The sequence below is a fragment of the Meriones unguiculatus genome, chromosome 3 (genome assembly GCF_030254825.1).
Source record: "Meriones unguiculatus strain TT.TT164.6M chromosome 3, Bangor_MerUng_6.1, whole genome shotgun sequence".
Classification (NCBI taxonomy): domain Eukaryota; kingdom Metazoa; phylum Chordata; class Mammalia; order Rodentia; family Muridae; genus Meriones; species Meriones unguiculatus.
The window spans coordinates 32,967,196-32,988,557 of NC_083351.1; the positions used below are offsets into that span (position 1 = coordinate 32,967,196).

The 21,362-nt window shown below is 38.6% G+C and overlaps 1 protein-coding gene across 9 annotated transcripts in view; it reads left to right on the top strand.

The window, feature by feature from the left end:
- Mast2 (microtubule associated serine/threonine kinase 2) overlaps window positions 1–21,362 on the top strand; it is a 157,752-nt gene that overhangs the window by 19,668 nt on the left and 116,722 nt on the right. For all 9 annotated transcript variants that reach the window (XM_060379797.1, XM_060379799.1, XM_060379788.1 and 6 more), the window contains exons 2-3: window positions 4,588–4,735; window positions 8,487–8,629. In XM_060379797.1, the coding sequence (XP_060235780.1) occupies window positions 4,588–4,735; window positions 8,487–8,629 (291 nt within the window). The remainder of the gene's footprint in view (window positions 1–4,587; window positions 4,736–8,486; window positions 8,630–21,362) is intronic.

The window sequence follows — 21,362 nt, forward strand, 5'->3', positions numbered from 1 at the left end:
CTCCCTCCCTCCCTCCCTCCCTCTCTCCCTCTCTCCCTCTCTCCCTCTCTTCTCCCCCCTCCCCCCAGCAGCTCTGGAACTTGCTCTGTAGACCAGGCTGGCCTTAAAAAGGCAGAGATCTACCTGGCTCTGGGATTACAAGTGTGTGATAACCACCAACCTGTGAAAAGCTGTGTTTTTCTAAAGAGGCAGTAGCATTGTTACAAAAATCACCCCCAAAATGTGTATATTCATACACACACATACACACACACCACACCACACACACCTGAAATTAGGCATGTCTAGAACAGTAATTTCAGTATACAATAAATGTTTACTTTTTATGTATGCGCATGTGGGTATGTGTATGTGAGAGCAGGTGTATGTGAAGGGCAGAGGCACTGGATCTCCCTGGAGTTCAGGCAGTTGTGAATTATCTGATGTTGGTGCTCTGAGACAAATTTAGGTCCTCTGTGAGCACAGTATAACTAACCTCTGAGTCGTCCCTCTAGCCCTGTCCTAGAACTCCCTCTGTAGACCAGGCTAGCCTTAAACTCAGATTAATCTGCCTGGGGTGAGAGCAGCAGTCTGGAAGTAGATGCATGCACCTCCATACCCCATGCCCTGTCTCAGCCCTGCCAAGTGGTTTCTTTTTCCTTCCTAGACAGAGTTTCTCTGTTTAGCCCTGGCTGTTGGTCTGTAGACCAGCCTGGCCTTGAATGTATAGAGATCCTCCTGCTTCTGCCTCCCAAGTGCTGGAAGCAAAGGAGTGCACCACCACATTAAGTTTTAAAACAGTATAAAAATATAATGGCCATAGATTTTTCTTACTTAGCTATTTTGAGGAAGTTTATTAGCAGATGAAGTTTTTTCCTCACTGTTTTAGAATATTTTTTTGTTTGTTTGTTTCTATTTTTTAAGGTCAGGCATGGTAATGAAAACCTTTAATCTCAGGACTGGGAAGGAGAGGCAGGCAGATCTCTGAATTTGAGGCCAGACTGGCCTAGAGAGTGAGTTCCAGAACAGCCAGGATTATGCAGAGAAACCCTGTGTCAAACGAAAAAAGAAACAACTAAAAAAAAATTATGTGTATGGGTATTTTGCCTCCTTGTATATCTGTACACCATGTGTCTGGCTGGTGTGCATAGGCCAGAAGAGGGCATTTGATGCCCAGGAACTGAAGTTACTGATGGTCATAACATGTGGGTACCTGGAATCTAATCCAGGTTCTCAGGAAGAGCAGCCAGTGCTCTTATCAGCTGAGCCATGTAGACAAGCACTGTACCAGTTACTCACCTTTCTAGTCCCTGCCTATGCTATTTTAGACTCATAGTGATGCATTAAAAAAACTTCACATACAGGAAAACAGTGATCATGAAATACATGACACAATTACATTAAATAGGTGTATTTATGAAAACAAACTAGGAAGTTTTATCTCTCTCTGAGATGGGAGAAAGGCCCAGTAAAAGTAAGAAAAAAAGTTGTAGCTTGTTATATAAGCTTGAGTCTGTTCTGGTTATAGAGTTAATTAGAGAGAAAAAAAAAGATGCCTTTATACGTGGAAATTTTGAATATCCTTTCTTTCCCCCAGGCCTTAACAGTCTTTGATACTCAGTTTTGTTCTCTGTGGAGACAAAGAAGGAAGAAGTTAGATTAGAGATGGTTAGATTGGAGTTGGAGGCCAAGGATAGTTAGGTACCTGAAAATTCCATCTCCTTTTCCTCCTCCTCCTCCTTTTTTTTTCCGTCTTCCTTTTTCTTCCTCTTTTCCTCTTCTCCTTTTCCTCCCTTACCTCTCCCTCCTCCTCTTCTTTTTCCTCCTTGTTTTGTTTTGTGTGACAAGGTTTCTGTGTCTACCCCGGCTGTCCTGGAACTCACTCTGAAGATCAGGAAGGCCTTAAACTCAAAAGATCTGTCTGCCTCTTGTCTCCTGAATGCTGGGAGTAAAGGCATGTACTTGGTAAAGCTTTCTTATTTCCTAGGTATTTTTAACATCTTTTTGTTGTTGTTATTGTTGTTTTGTTTTTTGAGAGGGTTTTTCTGTGTAGCCATGGCTGTCCTGGATCTCACTCTGTAGACCAAGCTGGCCTGGAATTCACAGAAATCTGACTGCCTTAGCCTCCCAAGTGCTGGGATTAAAGGTGTGTGTCACCACAGCCCAGCTTAACATCTCTTAACCTAAATGAAATTTAAAAAATCTCTTGGGGCTGTAGAGATGACTCTGCTCTTCCAGAGGACCCAGGTTCAGTTACCAGCAACCACACGGCAGCTCACAACTATTTATAACTCCAGTTCAGAGGATCCAACACTCTCACACATACATACAAGCAGGAAAACAGCAATGCGCACAAAAGAAAATTATAAAAACAAACAAAAACTCTTATACTTATGGAAATTGCCAGTTTCATTTTTTTTAGATGCTTTTCATTAAAGTAGGTTTTCCATGCATGATAGCAAAAATAAAAACAGGAATAAAAACACCATAAAACCTAATTCAGGAATATCAGTGTTTCCTGCTGAGGAAAATCTACAGCCAGATTATCTTTAAGTAGATTTTTTTTCTATTTTTGCAAGTATTTGCAACCTGAGTCAATACAGCTATTATATATAAAATCCGCCAGAGTACCAACTGGCAGAGTTTTTCAATAATTTCTTTTTCCTTTGTTTTATATTTAGAAAAAAAGTTTCCTCTACAGACTTAAAATCTGTGTTGGATGAGGTTTATGTGCTGCCTGTCAGACTAGCTAATTTCTTGAGCCCGAGGGTTGCTTCCTTCCACTGAATCTTGGGCTTGTCCTACACACTTCTGGGAACATGAGGAGGCTCATTACTGAGTAGTTTACCCTTATGTGCCTCTTTCTGGCTAAGCCAATAAAGTTTCTTCCCTTGAACACTGGGGTATGTTTTGTAGATTTTTTCTCAGGTGAGGCAATTACAAGGAGGTGTTCCCCTGGTTACTTCTACCCTGTTGGGATAATGGGACAAGTGGCTCTTCAGCATCTTTCTATCAGGCACTAAAAATCTCTTAAACTAAGACACACTGCAGTAAGCAGAAAGCACAGGAAGATACAGAATTAGATACTGAACAGTGGCGGAAGGCAAGGACAAGCAAATGAACAAACTGAAAGTTCTGAAAGCAAACAAATAAACGGAATGCCCTGAAAACATGACTGGAGTGGTTTTATTTTTAAAAATAATTTATTTAATTGTATTTTACGTCTGTTGGTTTGAGGGCATCAGATCCCCTGGAACTGGGGTTACAGTTGTGAGCTACCATGTGGGTTGCTGGGAGTTGAACTCAGGTTCTTTGGAAGAGCACACTGTGTTCTTAACCACTGAGCCATCTCTCCAGACCCCGGAGTGATTTATTTTCAAACCAGATTCCATGCTTGAGCTGGCTCAGAGGGTAAAGGCATTTGCTACCAAGTCTGATGGCCCGCTTGAATTTGATTCCTGGGACTCATCCGGTGGAGGAAGAGAACTGACCCCTGCAGGTTTTTCTTTGACCTCCTCATGTTATTGGTCTGCCTGTGGAGTTTTCCACGTGAGTGCTGGGAACTGAACTCTGCCAGAGTTGTAACTGTTGTTACCTGCTGGGACATCCCTCCGTATCCCCAGTCCTTCTGTCTTAATGTAGTTGTGTTGCTATCACAAATACTTATGTCAGTTAGCTTACAAATAATATACATTTTTTTTTTAACAGTTCTGGAGGCTGGGATGCCTGAACTCAAAGTGTCAGCAGATTTGGTCTCTTGTATTCTTATGTAATAGAAGTAGTGATGAGAGAGAGAAGGGGGAGAGGAGAGAGACAGAATTAAGCAAACAGTTAGAACTGCATTCATTATGAGTAAGCATATTATATCAAAATGTCTTAAGTCGTCTTGTGAGATGATTCTTTCATTGTTTCCTGTGGCATCTTGTAGTTAATCTTTCACGTCTTTGAACAGTACACTAAGCTTTATTTAAGACATATGTTTCTGATTCAGCTATATCACTCTTGGGTATTTTCCCAAAAGACTTCAAGCTAACCTCTCAGATATTTGTAAATAAGTGTTTATTGCAGTGCTTTTTGGGTCAGCAAGAGGGGTCTGCAAGTAAGGGTAACTTGCTGCTAAGCCTGATGACCTGAGGTTTTTTCCCCCCTTCCCACATAATGGAAAGAGAGAATAGATTCTTGAAAGTTGTCTTCTGACTCTACCCTTGTCCTGTGCCATATGTGTACACCCTCCAAAAACTGAATGAATGTTTTTAAAAATTGGTACTTTAAAAATTTGTTTATTTTCAATGTGTATTTTGCCTGCATGCATGTCATGTGCATGCAGTTCCTGTGGAGGCCAGAAGAGGGCACTGGATCATCTGGGACTGGAGTTCCAGATGGTTGTGAGGTGCCGTTTGGATGCTGGGAATTGAATCCTGGTTCTCTGGAAGGGCAGCTAATAATATTCTTAACCAAGCCAAGCCATCTCTCTACGCAGCTCTAATGCTATTTTTCTATTGGAATGAATGTTGGATGGATGTTTTATATAAAGTTCTTTAGAAAAGATACTAAAGAGTCACATTTCACTTTTTCTTTCTTTCTTTTTTTTTTTTTTTTTTATTGAAGGATATGGTTACCGGACTTAGTCCCCTGCTCTTCAGGAAGCTTAGTAATCCTGACATATTTTCACCTACTGGAAAAGTTAAACTCCAGCGACAACTTAGTCAGGATGACTGTAAGTTACGGAGAGGAAGCCTGGCCAGTTCTCTGTCAGGTAAATACCAGACTTGTTGTTTTTAAATGGAATGTCGGGGAATGGGCATATTAGTATGTGGTGCACAGTGCTTGGCATTCACGGAACCTGGGTTCACTCTCCAGAACCAAAGAGTAGGGGTGGGGATAATTGTGAGACTGTGTTGTTTAAATATATAAAGATACATCAGTTGACTTGGCATCTGTACAGCCTCTTCTTCGATAGGTTCCCACAGAACACTGTGGAAAGCCTCTTTTCTTTCTACTGCTTCGTAGATTCTCTGAATGCTGACACCTGAACATTATAAATAGTTGTTAGGCAGCTCCTACTCTTGCCTATTCCAGTATGATTTTTGCTTCTTTTACAACTCTGTAGATCTCATATTGTTTTCTTCTCACCCGATCTGCCCATTCCCCACTTCTACCTCCCCTCCCCCTTCCCCCCAGCCATGTTGGAAAAACCCATGGTCTTGTATATGGTAGGCAGATGCTCTGCTGCTGAGCTATAACCCTAGCAAAATCTCATAATTATCTTCTCCCCTCCTCCAAAGAAAAGGCAATTATAAAATCCAAGATACAAAGTTGTAAAAGAAGTCTTGGTCTAGGTAGAAAGCAGTTAAAATACAGTATAATTTTAATCAGTAAACTGTGTGTGGGGGGGAAAGAGTATGACTAGTAGAGAAAAAAATGTCCTGCTGCGCTTCTTCCCCTATAGTGAACAGTTCTCAATTCCTTTTCTTTCAGTTTCTTTTCGGTCATATTCCCCTTGCCTTTATTGTCTCACTGTTGTGCTGTCATTTTTATTTTGCTATTTCTGCTTTCATGGATCCCTACTCATCTTTTAAGAGCTGTGTTATCTTATTGTTCGTGATAACTTAAACATACTAATTTGTGTATGTGTATATATGTATGCCATGGCTTGCTTGTGGAGATGAGAGGACAATTTTTAGGAGTTAGATCTCTGTACCATGCTAATTTGGAGGAACACTGAACTTATCAGGCTTGGCTACAAGTTCCTTTATCCCGAGAGCCATTTCATTAGTCCTATAAATAGAGGTTTGAATTAAGAATTAAAATAGAGGCAGGTAGATCACTTGAATTTGAGGTCAGCCTGGTCACAGAGTGAGTTCTAGGGCAACCAGGGCTACACACAGAAACCCTGTCGTGAAATACCAAAAATACACAAAGAAAGAAAGAAACAGATAAATATAAAAAGAAAAAAAACCAAACTGGAGTTAGATGGATGGTGCAGCAGTTACACGCACATGCTACTCCATGATCATCTGTAACTCCATTTTGAGGGGGATCTAACGCTTTGGACTAAAGAAGCTCTCTACCACTGAGTTATGCCCTTAGCTTTATTATAGTTTTTTTTTTTTTACTCAAGGGCTTTATTGAAAGACATTTAGATCATTGACAAGATAATTAGGCTTTACAAATACAACTTATTTTTCTTTTTAAAAAACAAAATAGAATAGTTATAAAATATTTGAGTATAATCCTGGGTGGTGCTGGTGTACACCTTTAATCCCAACAGAAGCAGACAAATCTCTTGAGTTTCAGGCCTCCCGGGCTACATAGAAACCCTGTTTTGAAAAAAAAGAAAAAGAAAACCAAAAAGTTTGGGTATAAAATAAGTATGTCAAAGTGAAGTCATTATTTTTTTCTTTTTAATATATCATTTAAAAAAATTATATGTGCATTGGTGTTTTGTCTGTCTGTATGTCTTTGTGAGGATATGAGAAGCCCTGGGACTGGAGTTACAGACAGCTGTAAGCTGTCATGTGGGTGCTGGGAATTGAATGTAGGTCCTATGGAAGAACAGCCAGTGCTTGTAACCACTGAGCCATCTCTCCAGCCCTTGAAGTCATGGTTTTTAAATTGTGTTTTTGTTTTGTCTGTGGTGCTGGTTTGGTATAAGGCTTTGGTATAGCTTATGCTGTTCTCAGAGTCACTGTGAAGCCAAGTTGGTGTCAGACAGTTCTCCTGCTTTCTCATTTTAAGTGTTGGGATTATAGCTGTTCGTCATCATGCCACGCAGATTGTGGTCGTCCTGAATCTTTATGTTCTCCTGCATTTTATTTTTCTTTGTTTGGTGTGTTTACCAGATTGCTAGCCAAATGAATTACATCATGTTTTGTTTACAACAAATACAAGAAACCTCTAAGATTTTGCCAGGTAGCTGGGCCCGGTGGCGCATGCCTGTAATTCCAATACTCAGGAAGGCAGAAGCAGGTGGATCTCTGACTTTGATGCCAGCCTGGTCTACAAAGTGAGTCCAGGACAGCCAAGGCTATATAGAGAAACCCTGTCTTGAAAAACAAAACAAAACAAAACAACAACAACAACAACAAAAAAGATAAAAGCCAATGGAAAATGCATGGCATAACAGTGAAGTTGGGTGAGGGAAGGTTATGAAAAGAGGAGATGAGGCCAGAAAAATACTCTGAATTTTGGAGTTCTTTTAAAGATGATGAAAAGTTTGACTTAATTTTTAAACATTGGGGAAGCCATCAGGTGGCTTTTAAAGGAAATAAATGACACAATCACATTGATTTTGGTTTGCAGACATATGAAGGATGTGAAGAAAAGGAGAAAATGGGACTGGTAAATATCTCCTGCAAAGTCATTGCATTTCAGGGGCTGGAGAGATGGCTCAGTGGTTTTAAGAGCTCTGTCCACTCTCCCAGCGGTCCTGAGTTAATTCCCAGCAGCCACATGGTAGCTCACAATCATCAGTGCTGGGATGTGTAAACATGCAGGGGTAAATGCAGATAGAGCATATACAGAAAATAAGTAAGTCTTGATAAAAATTATTTTAAAAAATCATTGAAATTCTAGGTACTTAGGTGACTTATTTATTTGCCCTCCTTACCCCTGAGACAGGATCTTATTTTATTATCCTGACTGACTGGCTTGATACTTGCTATGTAGCTTTAGCTGGCCCAGCAGTCTTAAGAGGTTTTTGGTTTTTTTTTTTTTTTTTTTTAATTTTGAGGCAGGATTTCTCAGTGCAGTTAATGTAGTTGGTAAACCTGGATTGAGCACATAGAATCTGGTGAGAACAGTATAGACTTAGTTGAAATCACAAGGCTCAGACTTGTGTATATGAGTGCTCTATCTGCATGTACACCTGCATGACGGAAGAGGGCATCGGATCCCAGTGTAAATGGTTGTGAGCCACCATGTGATTGCTGGGAATTGAATTTAGGACATCTGGAAGAGCAGACAGTACTCTGAACTGCTGAGCCATCTCTCCAGCCCCCAAGGCTCAGACTTGTTTGGAATAATATTTCTGTACCACTCATTGCACTTGATGAGGGTAGTAGGAGAGCTCAGAAAACTCTTAAGCCAGAGGTGCACACCTATAATCCCAGCACTCGGGAGCCAGAGGCAGGCATATCTGAGTGTGAAGCCAGCCTGATCTACAGAGTGCGTTCCAGGACAGCCAGGGCTACACAGAGAAACCCTGCCTCAAAAAAACCCAAAAAACAACACCCCCCCCAAACAAAAACCAAAACCTTTTAAGACTGCTAGTTTAAGGGTTAAAATGTGGCGTTAACATGGTGGTGAGTATTACTGAGAACTGAGTATACTCGACCTGCTTTAGTTATTCCATTTGCACGTCTTTCAAATTCTAACATGGATAAGGATGAGCCTCCTCTCTTGGTTTGTGTCAACAATATTATTTTCCACCTGACCTCATTGTGTTTATTCTTTCATTCATTTTTCAACATATAATTATATGAACGTTTTTTGCCTTGTGTTTGAAGGTAAGCAGCTGCTCCCTTTGTCCAGCAGTGTACACAGCAGTGTGGGACAGGTAACTTGGCAGTCTACGGGAGAAGCATCAAACCTGGTTAGAATGAGAAACCAATCTCTTGGACAGTCTGCACCTTCCCTAACTGCTGGCTTGGTAAGTGTAAAGACTTGAGGTTGCTCTAGGAATGAATCTTTGATCCACACTTATCATTGATGTTTGTTCTGTTTTCATTTTTAGGATAGTAATTTCTCAAAGTGAATAAGTTTGAAATTTTAATTACATATGTTCTGATCTCTTTATACCTTGTACCGATTAGTGATTATCAAGAGAATAATTGAGTATGATTTTTAACTATTTTTGGTTTTTGAAGACTAGAGTTTCTCTGTGTAGCAACTGGCAAGTGTGTTTGTAACATTAATGAATGTTTCCTGGGAAAACCTTATGTATAAATAATTAAAGATCATATAAAGTTGTGTTGCTTCTGTCTGCTGCTCTGGCTGATAGTGGACACTTTGTGGATAAAAGAATGTACTTTTTTCATTTTAAAGATTTATTTAATTATTTTGTGTGTGGGTAGGGATACCAGTGGAGGTCAGAAGAGGGTGTCAAATGCCTTGAATCTGGAGTTACAGATGGTAATAAGCTGTTGAAGTGGCTGCCAAGAACTGAATTCAGGTTTCCTGGAGAGCAATAATTGATCTTAACCACCGAGTCATTTCACTTAGCCTTGTCTTCTCTTTGTCTAGGCTTTCTGTGGTAGGCAGGTCTTCACAAAGGTTAAGAAATTTAGTCTTCACTCCATCGCCTGCCATCTTGCTAATCTGATAGTCTTCTGCTTGTCAAGGAATGTTAGTGATTTTGAGGACACATCAATAGAAAACTTTGAATGTAATCTTAGCTGTCTATATCTTGGGATAAACTTTTTGGGTCAAAATGTTCTCTCTGTTGCTTGTCCTGGGAAGTGGGGGCAGATGAAGGAACAATTTCTATATCAGGTAGAATCTTTGGATCAAAGGATTTCCTGGCACCACTGAATTCAGAACTCTTGGAAATGTAGTGCTGACTATATTTCTGAATTATGTTTTTTAAAAATAGAACATATCGGTACATAATTTACACCATACTGTTTGTCTAACGTGTATTTGACAGATATGTGCAGCTCTCATTCTATTCAGTATTAGAACATTCAGAAAGAAACACTGCAGCCTTTTAAGATCACTTTCTCATATGCAGTTTTCCTAGTTCTAGGCAGCTACAGATGTATTTTCTACAGCAATAGCTTTTCTTGTTCTGCATATCAGTTTATGGCTTTGATTATTCTCATATAAATTAAATTATATGAAATGTGGCCTTTATGATTGTCTTTTCCTCCCACTTCAGATGTTTTTCCTAAGGTTCATTCATATTGGATGTGTCAGTATTGAATTTTTGTTTTAACATAATATTCTTTTGTTATAGATATATCATATTTTGTGTATTTATCATTTGCTAGGTACTTGGTACCTTTTGACAACTATGAATAATGTTGCTATGAAATTGATGTATAGATTTTTATGTGGACACGTGTTTTTATTTCTCTTGCATGAGTGTGTGTGTGCATTTACATAGGCATGGAATAACTGCATGGTAACTATCATTTGAACAGTTTTGGTTTCTTGTCATTTTTATCTGTCATTTTGACTTTAGTCATCTGGATGAGAGCATTTTGTTACTTTACTCATCTCTTTAATAACTAAACAATGTTAATCATCTTTTCGTATGCTTATTGGACATTCTGTATCTTCTGTCTGAATTTTTTGCCCATTTTAAAAACTGAAAACTTTTATTATCTTTATTTTTTACACTGACTTGATTCTTGTTATTGTTGGTTCTCTATATTCATGAGTCCTGAATCCTGTGAGTTGAACTTGCAGTGAAATGTATTTTAGAAAGTTTTAGGAAGTTTTAAGATGACAAACTTGAGTTTGCTGTATACCAAGCACTACTCTACGGCCATTTGAATGAAGTGTGAGTTGTGCACACAATTCTTACCTCACCAATTGTACTGTGGCTTTGATGGCTTATCTGTGCTTAGCACTGGACTAGGCATTTTTTTGTTTTCATTCTACAAACAATAATAAACACATATAGCATTGACATTATAATAGACATCATAAGTAATCTAGAGCTTATTTAAAGTATATCGAGGAATGTGGTTAATTTATATGTAAATAAATGGCACTTAAAGAGTTTTTAAAAGATGTTTTTATTTTATATGTGTGTTTGCCTGCATATATATATGTATGATATATATTGTGGTATTTATATTACATATTGTGATACATCATATATCATATGTGAGATATAGGATATATCATATTATATAAATGAATATATGATATATATGGATATCATACAGCTATATAATATATACAATATATCAATATATGGTATATATTATGTTATATATATATAACATAATATATACCATATATTGATATATTATATATATAAATATATATAAATATATTTATATATAATATCATATGTGTGCATGGTACTCAGGGAGGCCAGAAGAGGCTTTTTGGATCCCCTGGAACTGGAGTTACAGGTGGTTGTGAACCACTGTTTTGGGAACTGAACACAGGAACTCTGCAAAAGCATCAAGTGCTCTTACGTGCTGAGCCATCTCTTCAGCCTAGTGTGTGGTATTTTATAGGAGTCTGAACAGTTCTCTGATTTTCATATCTCTGGGAGATTCTGTAATCAATAACAGGTGGAGGCCTCAAGGGGAGGCCTCTCAGCACTCTGCCTTTCTTTTGCTCTGGTTCTCTTCTTTCCTTAGTTGTTTACTCGCCTGTTCTAACCCTCGGCAAGCTCTTTTCATTCCAGTGCCTAAAAATTTCCAGCTGGATATTTATATTTGATGGTACATTTACCTATTTGTAAATAGGTGGATAATTATGTTTGGGGGTACGTTTACCTTCTTCTTTCCTATAGCATTGAGATGTATTTCTTTTTTATTTTTATTTTCATTAATTACAGTTTATTCACTTTGTATCCTCCCTGTACCTCCCTTCCTCCTCCCCTCCCAATCCTACTCTCCCTCTTCACCACCCATGTCCCTCTCCCAGTCCACTGATAGGGGAGGTCCTCCTCCCCTTCCCTCTGATCCTAGTCTATCAGGTCTCATCAGGAGTGGCTGTTGTCTTCTTCTGTGGCCTGGTAAGGCTGCTCCCCACTTGCGGGGAGGTGTTCAAAGAGCAGGCCAGTCAGTTCCTGTCAGAGACAGTCCCTGTCCCCATTACTATGGAGGTCACTTGGATGGTAAACTGCCATAGGCTACCTCTGTGCAGGGTTCCAGGCCATCTCCATGAGGGGTCCTTGGCTGGAGTATCAGTTTCAGAAAAGACCCTTGTGCCCAGACTTTTAGGATCTGTCGCTGTCCTTGTGGAGCTCCTGTCCTCTCCAGGTCTTACTATCTCCCACTTCTTTCATAAGATTCCCTGTGCTCTGCCCAAAGTTTGGCTATGAGTCTTAACATTTGCTTCAATACCCTGCAGGGTAGAGCCTTTCAGAGGCCCTCTGTGGTAGGCCCCTTTCCTGTTCCCCGTTTTCTCCCTTCTCCTATGTCCATCCTCTTTGCCTTTCTGAATGGGGATTGAGCATCTTAGCCAGAGTCCTCCTTCCTGATTAGCTTCCTTAGTATCCACTTATGAGTGAGTATATACCATGTGTGTCTTTCTGCTTCTGGGATACCTCACTCAGGATGATTTTTTCCAGTTCCCACCATTTACTTGCAAATTTCATGATTTCCTTGTTTTTTGTTTTGTTTTTTTTATCACTGAGTAATATTCCATTGTGTAGATGTACCACAATTTTCAACTGAGGGGCATCTGGGCTGTTTCCAACTTCTGGCCATTACAAATAAAGCCGCTACAAACATGGTTGAGCAGATGTCCTTGTTGTGTACTTGAGCGTCCATACTTGAACGTCTTTTGGATATATGCCTAGCAGTGGTAGAACTGGATCTTGAGGAAGCACTATTCCTAACTGTCTGAGAAAGCATCAGATTGATTTCCAGAGTGGTTGTACAAGTTTATATTCCCACCAGCAGTGGAAGAGGTTCCCCTTTCTCCACATCCTCTCCAGCATGTGTCGTCACTTGAGTTTTTTATTTTAGCCATTCTGATGGGTGTAAGGTGAAATCTCAGGGTCGTTTTGATTTGCATTTTCTTGATGACTAAGGACATTGAACATTTCTATAAGTGTTTCTCTGCTATTCGATATTCCTCTATTAACAATTCTCTGTTTAGCTCTGTACCCCATTTTTAATTGGATTACTTGATTTGTTGCTGTTTAACTTCTTAAGTTCTTTATATATACTGGATATTAGCCCTCTGTCAAATAGAGGGTTGGTGAAGATTCTTTTCCAAGAATCTTTCCCAAGGCAGTTGTTTGAAAACAGAGGAAATAATTAACCTCACTACAGCAAAACAAAAAGTTAACCAAGCACACAAACTTAATGACCACAGCCAACATCAAAATCAAAGGATCTAACAGACACTCGTCATTAATCTCTTTCAACATCAATGGAACCAATTCTCCAATAAAAAGACACAGACTAACAGAATGGATACGTAAATAATACCCAAAAATCCGTTGCGTACAAGAAACACACCTAAGTCACAAAGATAGACATTACCTGAGGGTAAAGGGCTGGAAGATGGTTTTTCAAGCAAATGGACCCAAGAAACAAGCAGGAGTAGCCATTCTAATATCTGATAAAATAGACTTTCAACCAAAATTAATAAAAAGAGATGGGGAAGGACACTTCATACTCATCAAGGGAAAATTCCACCACAATCCTGAACATCTATGCTCCCAATACAAGGGCACCCACATTTGTAAAAGAAACATTAATAAAACTTAAACCACACATAGATCCCCACACACTAATAGTGGGAGACTTCAACACCCCACTCTCAACAAAGGACAGGTGAACAAAACAAATTAAACAAAGAAACAATGTCTCTAACAGAGGTCATGAATCAAATGGACCTAACAGACATCTACAGAACCTTACATCCAAACACAAAAGAATTTACCTTCTTCTCAGCATCTCATAAATAGACCACATAGTTGGTCACAAAGCAAGCCTCAACAGATACAAGAAGATTGAAATAATCCCTTGTATCCCGTCTGCTCACCATAGACTAAAGCTGGACCTCAACAACAACAGAAATAGCAAAAAGCCCACACACATATGAAATGTATTTCAATGTTCCTCCTGCTCTGGCTGATATATCTGAAAAAAAAAAATCTAAATGAGAATTTGTTAGTCATTATATATGAACAAAACCTCTAGAGAGCTTTTAGTTTATAACAAGATCATATGGAATGAACATCCAACTTTTTAAAATAATTTTATTTTATTTACATTGGTGTTCTCCATGTATATCTGTGTGAGGATGTGAGGTCCCTGGAAATGGAATTATAGACAGCTGTGAACTGCTGTGTGGGTGCCAAGATTTGAACCCAGGTCCTTTGGAAGAGCACACAGTTCTCTTAATGCTGAGCCATCTCTTCACCCCCAACATCCAATTTCAAAGTAATAAAATATAACATTTATAAAAATTATATTTTTATTATGATTTTTAAAGTGACTAAAAGGTGGCTAGGGATGTATCTCAAGTTGGTGGGAGGCCTTTTTAGCATGCAGGAACTCGTTGGTTGTCACCTTGGCACTCCATAATCCTGATGTAGTAGCACATGCTTATATTCCTGCACTCAGGAGATAGAGGCAGAACTTCAGGCTCTTCCTCAGCTTTATAGTTAGAAGCCAGGCTGGGATATATAATACTCTGTCTCAAAACAAATAAAATTTCTGGACCTAAAAAGTAACTAAAAGCAATCTAGAATTGTTCTAGCTATAGTTATCTGGGAGGTAACTTGCCAGAGGTTAGACTTAATTACAGTCTGGAAAACAGATAAGCAAAAAGCCTTTAATGAAGCAAATACTTAAATGCAGCAGTTCTCAAGCTATGAGTCTTGACCCCGTTGGGGCCACATATCAGATATCCTGCTTATTAGATATTTACATTATGATTCATAACAATAGCAGAGCAGTTATGAAGTAGCAATGAAATAATTTTATGGTTGGGGGTCACCACAACATGAGGAACTGTGTTAAAGGGTCGAAGCTTTAGGAAGGTTGAGAACCACTGACATAATGTGTTTGTTTAGGGATGTTTGGACTTCTCTCTCATCTAATATTTCAAGTATGTACTGAGAGGGACTTGTCGGGTTGCGTGTGTGTGTGTGTGTGTGTGTGCGCGCGCGTGCGGGCGCACATGCACGTGTAGGCATTTATCACCATGTTTGTATGGAGGTCCCAAGATTCCAAGAGAGCTTGTGAGAATTGGTTCTTTCCTTCTAAAGTGTGGGTCTTGAGGATCAAACTTAGGTCATCATCAGACTGGACAGCAAGCACCTTTACCTAACCCCGAGCTGTCTTCACTGGCCCTTTCTTATTTTGAGAAGTCATTTTTTTTTTTTTTTTTATTGGTAAGGAGTATGTCATTCCTTTGTTGTGTTTCTAGTTACACAAGTGTATCTGTTACATAATAATTTTATAGTTATTTAAGGAGTAAAGAACTTCTAGGATATAAATTAGGTATGTGCTATATCTAACTGGATTTATAAAAGTTGCTTGAAATAATCCTGTCCATATAAAAATCTTGTTTCAGGATGTCATTACCAGCCTGGCATAATGTCACACAGACCTCTGTTTTTCTTTTCCTAATCACCACTATGTATACTTGTTTAATAATGAATTCTCCATGATAAATTTTGTAAGAAATATTACCCCCCCATATCCCCTGCAATGGGACTGGGAATATAATTTCAGTGGTAGAACTCTTGCTTAATATATGCATATTGAATATGATATGCTATTTTGGGATCCTTGTTATTTTGACATTTTTTTATTAAGGTGAAGTTACTAAGGGAAAACTCATTTCAGTTTCTCCTACTACAGAGACTACTTCTGTGCCCTAGACCATTTGAAGACCCACATTTTGAGGGGTCAATCCCATCAGTGCTGTAGTGTGTGCCTCCAATTTAGATACTAGTTGTCTGTCTGGACCCTGGAATTTCTGACTGTCTAGCTACAAATTTGTATTTTCATGACTGTGTGTTTAGCCTTTATTAATTTGCTAGGCTTATGGAACCCCAGGAACTACATATTGTCCAGTTTATTATAAATGGTATTTTAAGGATACAGATAAACAAGCTAAATATACCTGCAGATTTTTTACCAAACCTACTTTATTTAGGATTCCTAAACACCCATTGACCAGAGGTAAGGGAGAAAGAAGGTTATTAGGTAAAAGGGGTTATAGACCTTTTTAGAAGTAGTTCTTTGGGATGAGTCCACTCTTCATTGTCTGGATACCAGCAGTCCAGTCCAAAGGCCAACACCAAACAGCAACATGAATCAGCATGATTCAGAAGATTGGGACAGTGAAATCCAAAAGACTCAGTTGGATTGCCCCGAGAACTTCTCTGGAATGTTCTCTCTGCGAAGTCAAGTGTTGAAGCGTGAAGATCAACACAGTGATATTGATCCAAAAAGGCATGTCTCACTGTCCGTGGGCTTCTATGTATCTCCTCTCTTCAGATTCCACCCACTGATGTTCTCAGCTGGCCAAAGTCACACCCCTCACAGGAGAGAGCTCACAGCAAAACATCACATGCCCTCTCATAAGCCAGCCTCCAGCAAAACATCCACCACATGCCCTCTCACAAGACAGCTTCTAGCAAAATATCACATGATTCAAGAGTCTTCAAAGAAACCAAAAACTTCTACTTCATGAAGGAGAACTAGGTAAGGTGAGGTTTGGAAGAGTCCTGAGTGTAGGAGCTTTGTTGGGATGCACTCTCCTTATGGTACATGGAGGAATTCTTGTTGGACTACCTTTAAGCCAAGCCTCCATGTTCTCAGCAATTCAGAAATCAAGGAAGTTGCCCAATGAAACCCCAAATATGTATGAATGGTATGTTGTACAAACTTTAGTTTTCAAATTCTGCAAAATGAAACACATCCATCTTCCAGATTTTATTTCTTTTGGTAACCATTGTTTGGTTATACAGAGAATAAGTAGGACATTTTCTTATAATTTCCTTGGCTTGTTGCCAGGTGATAGAAATTTTTTTTTCTTAAACCGTTACTGATAACATGCTATTTTTCATGAATTTTTGAGGCTTCTAACACATTTTCTACTAGTAATTGGTCAATTTCCTCATTTCCTTGGGCCAATGGACCTGTCAAACCTGTATGAGACCGAATTTGAGTAATATATAATGGATAGTTTCTATTTCTGGTTGCCTATTGCAGTTGCATAAATAACAAAGTTAATTCTGAATCATCAGGAATAAATTTAGCAGTTTTTATATGTAAAACAACTCTTTTTGCATATTATGTAATATATAAAGAGATTCAGGAAAAGCTAATACCATAAGGATTGCATATAATTCTGATATGGGCTTTGAAATACTGTATTTTGTCTGACTTATAGCCTGCCATTCTCAGCTTATTTTCATCAATATATAGTTGCTTCAGGAATTGATGTTAATTGATGTTCCCTTTATAATATGTGGGAGAATCTAATTAGTTCTTTTTATAAACTGCAGATACTTTTAGCATATTTGTTATTAATTTCTCCCAAATAGTTACTACAAGCTCTTTGCTAATTTTCATTGATTACCCATAATGATATAATCTCAGGATTAGTAAGAGGCATTACAATTTTGGCTGGGTCTGTTCCTGAAAATTGATGTAGCCTTATTCTACCTTTTATGATTAATTCAGAAGCCTTTTCTATATAAGTGTTTAATTTCTTTTACTTTGTTTATGTGCTAAGAAGATCTGTTCCATAATACTAGCTTTCTTTTGCATAATGAGCCCAGTAGGAGTATGAGCTGAAGACAAAATAACCAAAATATAATCAAGTTTATGATTTTGCAGTCTCTGTACTACCAGAGTTAATGTTTTCCTTCAGCTGTTAACCATTTTGGACTGTATAAGTCCGAATTTCCTTGTAACATTTGAAACATCACTTAACTCATCAATTGTTAATCCAATGTAGGCTTTAGCCAATTAATATCCCCTATTAATTTTTGAAAATCATTAAGAGTTTGTCATTGATGGCTACTCATCTGTACCTTCTATGGTCGAAATTTTTGTTGACTTATTTTATAACTCAAATAGTTAATTCAATCTCTTTTTGTAGTTTTTCAGGAGCAATATTTATCCTCTAGCCTTTTTTTTTTTTTGTATTTCCTTAAACATTTTCTCTAAAGTATCTGTATCAAAAGCAGCCAACAAAATATTATCCATGTAATGACAGATAAGAGATTGAGGAAATTCCCTAGGAATTTCTAGAAATACTAGGATGTATTTGTTGTTGCACAAAGTATTGACATAAAGTTGACTATTTAACATTCCTTGTGGAAGAACTTTCCAATTATATATTTTTACTGGACCACTGTTATTATAAGTAGCCACTGAGAAATCAGTCTTCTAAAACAATTACAATCATAGGCCATGACTTAGGTAATAAAGAAGGTAAAGGAATTTAAAGGACCCGTTTGGTTGAATTACTTCATTCATCACTTTTATATCTGTTAACATCCTTCATTTTCTTGATTTTCTTTTTGTTACAAATACAGGTCATTTCCAAGGACTGATAGACTTTTCTATATGTTGATCTTCCAGCTGATCTTGTAACAGCTACTCAAGTGCCTGTAGTTTTTCCTTAGTTAAGGATCATTGATCTATGCACACAGGCTTGTCAGTAAACCATTTTAAGGGTAGAACTGTTGATATTTTATCAGTGGTCCCTTTTATAAATATGGAAACTCAATTCCTGTGATGGCCTGTGTTTGGACATTTGGCACAGTCGTTACTGTTTTTGATGACACATATCAATGCACCTTTTCCAGGACCATCTACCATTTTGTCCCTAATGTCATCATGAGTTATCTCTGGGATTGCAGGGATTTTAATTGTAGTACCCTATTGTTTAAAAAGATCTCTTTCATGTAAATTTATGGTTAAGTCACCTACATAATAGCTCAACTTCCTTATTTTACCTTCTGGTCCCACACATTTAACCCACCCTACACTTCGTTTTATTTGAGATAATTTACCAATTCCTGTAAACTGTAACAAACTCCTGAAGTGGCCATTCTGAATTCCAGGACCTTTTGGAAATGGTAGTCATGTCAACTCCTGTATGCACCAAACCTATTTCAATACCATTCATTTACTCGCAATTTTAAATTTGGTCTCTGATCGTTAGCTACTGTTTGCCACAGCACACATTTTCCACCTTCCCAAATCCTCGATCTTTGTACTGGAGTGTCTTGTCTTTACCCTTAATATAGGGAAAGAGTAGCAGCTGAGCAATTCTATCTCATTTTTACATATGCCATGATTTTAATTTCTTCCTTGAAATTTTCATTCATAATGTCTTTATCCACAATGAATCCTTGGGAAGTTAATCCGCTCTTTCTCATTCCTACTATCTATCCTGAAGGCAAAGGACCATAAATACCAGTAACATTGAATTTTTGGGGACAGGGCAAGAGGTTATCTGTGGCCTTCAGTAGTGTGCATGAGGTCAGCAGTACTAACTTGCAGTTTCTGTACTTGCTTGTTGCCTCTGGTTGATCAGACAGAAACAGCTCATAATTTTTGCTGCGGGACCTGGAGCTGGCAGATCCTCACTTCATTTCCCAATGGCAAGAGATTACCTTGGACTTCTCTCTTGAATCTACACGCATTTGTCCAATGACATCCCTTGCCAGAAACCCTGGAGGCCTAGGGGATCTTTCTAAAAACTTAATAGAAATCCACCTGCCTCTGCCTCCCAAGTGCTGGGAACAAAGGTGTGTGCCACCACTGCCTGGCTTCTGGAATTATGCTATATAGACTTATTTTTATCTGACTTTTTGTTTTTGTTTTATGGTTTTTACTAGACAGGGTTTCTCTTTGTAGTCTTGGCTGGCCTGGATTCAGGCTGGCCAGGAACTCACAAAGCTCTGCCTGCTTCTACCTCCCCAAGTGCTGGGATTACAGGTGTGGGCACCATGCCCAGTTTATATTCAACTTATTTTTTGAGAATTTATATTTTCGTATTAACATATTTCACATTAAATTTTTTCAATTTTTTTGAGAATTTTTTGAAAATGTTGCATGTAACAATTGATTCTTTTTTTATGGCTGATGTTGTTGTGTAAGTATTTAAGCAACTATTTTTTTATTTCATGTACATTATATGTGTGAGGGTGTCAGATCTTGGAGATAGAGACAGTGAGCTGTCATGTGGGTGCTAGGAATTGAACCCTGTCCTTTGGAAGAACGACCAGTGCTCTTAACCACTGAGCCATCTCTCCAGCCCAACCATGATTTGTTTGTTTTTTTTTTTTTTGTTTTGTTTTTTTAAATTATTGTTAAAGTAACTTTTATGTGCATGAGTTAATTGTCATCCTGGAGGCTTGCTACCTGGTCTGCTAACCTAGGCGTAGTCCTGGAAGCTTCTAGCCTTCATACAATCTAATCTAGGCCTAGAATGTTTTCAGCCTCTGAGTCTTACTGCTGAATAAGCTCACCCTTTCCACTTCTTTCTGAACTCTGGCTGGCTGGTTCAACTCAGCTGTTCTGGCTCAAATGCCTCCCCTAGCTGACTGATTCAGTCTGATTTCTCTCTTGGCCTCTGACTGAATTGCTCTGCTTGGCTTCAGACTGACTCTAGCAATCTGTTTTAATCTTCTGGCTCCTTCTCATTCTCTGGCTTGTTCTTTCTTCACTCATGTCTAGCTTGTTCTTTCTTCAGTCTTTCTTAATAAAACTCTCAGTAAAAACTGTCTCTGAATTCCATAAACCGAACTGCCACGAACTCAGCTCCCAGCTCCACTGCGCTACCTTTCAGCTCACTCTCAACCAAACTGCCTGAACAGAACTGACTAGAACTTAGTGGTCTGCATGCCTGTCTCCTGCGTTCTAGGGTTAAAGATGTGTACCACCATGTAGGACCTAAGCTTTTCTTTACCTGAACCTTTCTGTATACTTGGCTGGCCTTGAACTCATAGATCTCCTTGCCTCTGTCTACTGGGATTAAAAGCATGTCTGTATTCTAGCCATGTTGATGATTACTGATATGTATTATTAATATATCTTTTAGTTAAGCGGCAGCTATTTCTAAACCAGCTGTATACCCAAATTACCACACAGAGGCTAGGATTTACTTAATTAACCTAGACCACATTGCTGGGCAATAATTACTCCATCCTTAACTTCTTTCATTCAGATTTCTACATTATACTTGCTTTTTAGTCATACCTTAGGTACAATTCATTTCTCCTGATGTTCCAGGTCCTCTCCTCCCACTCTCTTCTTTCTCCTTCCCTCTGGACCAGGATGTCCCACCCTGTTCTCTCCATTGCTCAGCATTGGCTGGTTGTTTCTATTGGCAACACAAAGAACAAATGGTAGCATGTTTACACAAACTTGAGATAGGTGATGTTTAGAATAAGGATTGAAGCCAGACAGTGGGGTTAGAATGAACAAGGGTAAATTGTATACCATTCCACAAGAATATTATACCAACATAGCCAGATCACATAGCTGTAATTATTCAGATATGATCCCTTGCAACAGTAGCCATGTTCTGAATTAATTTTTTCTACTTCTGTTGAATGTATCTGGTGTTTTGCCTGCATGTATATCTGTGTACCACATGCATACAGTATTCTTGGAGGCCCAAAGAGGGTTCTAAGATCTTTTGGAACTGAAGTTACAGATGGTTGTGAGCCACCGTGTGGGTGTTGGGAATGGAACTCA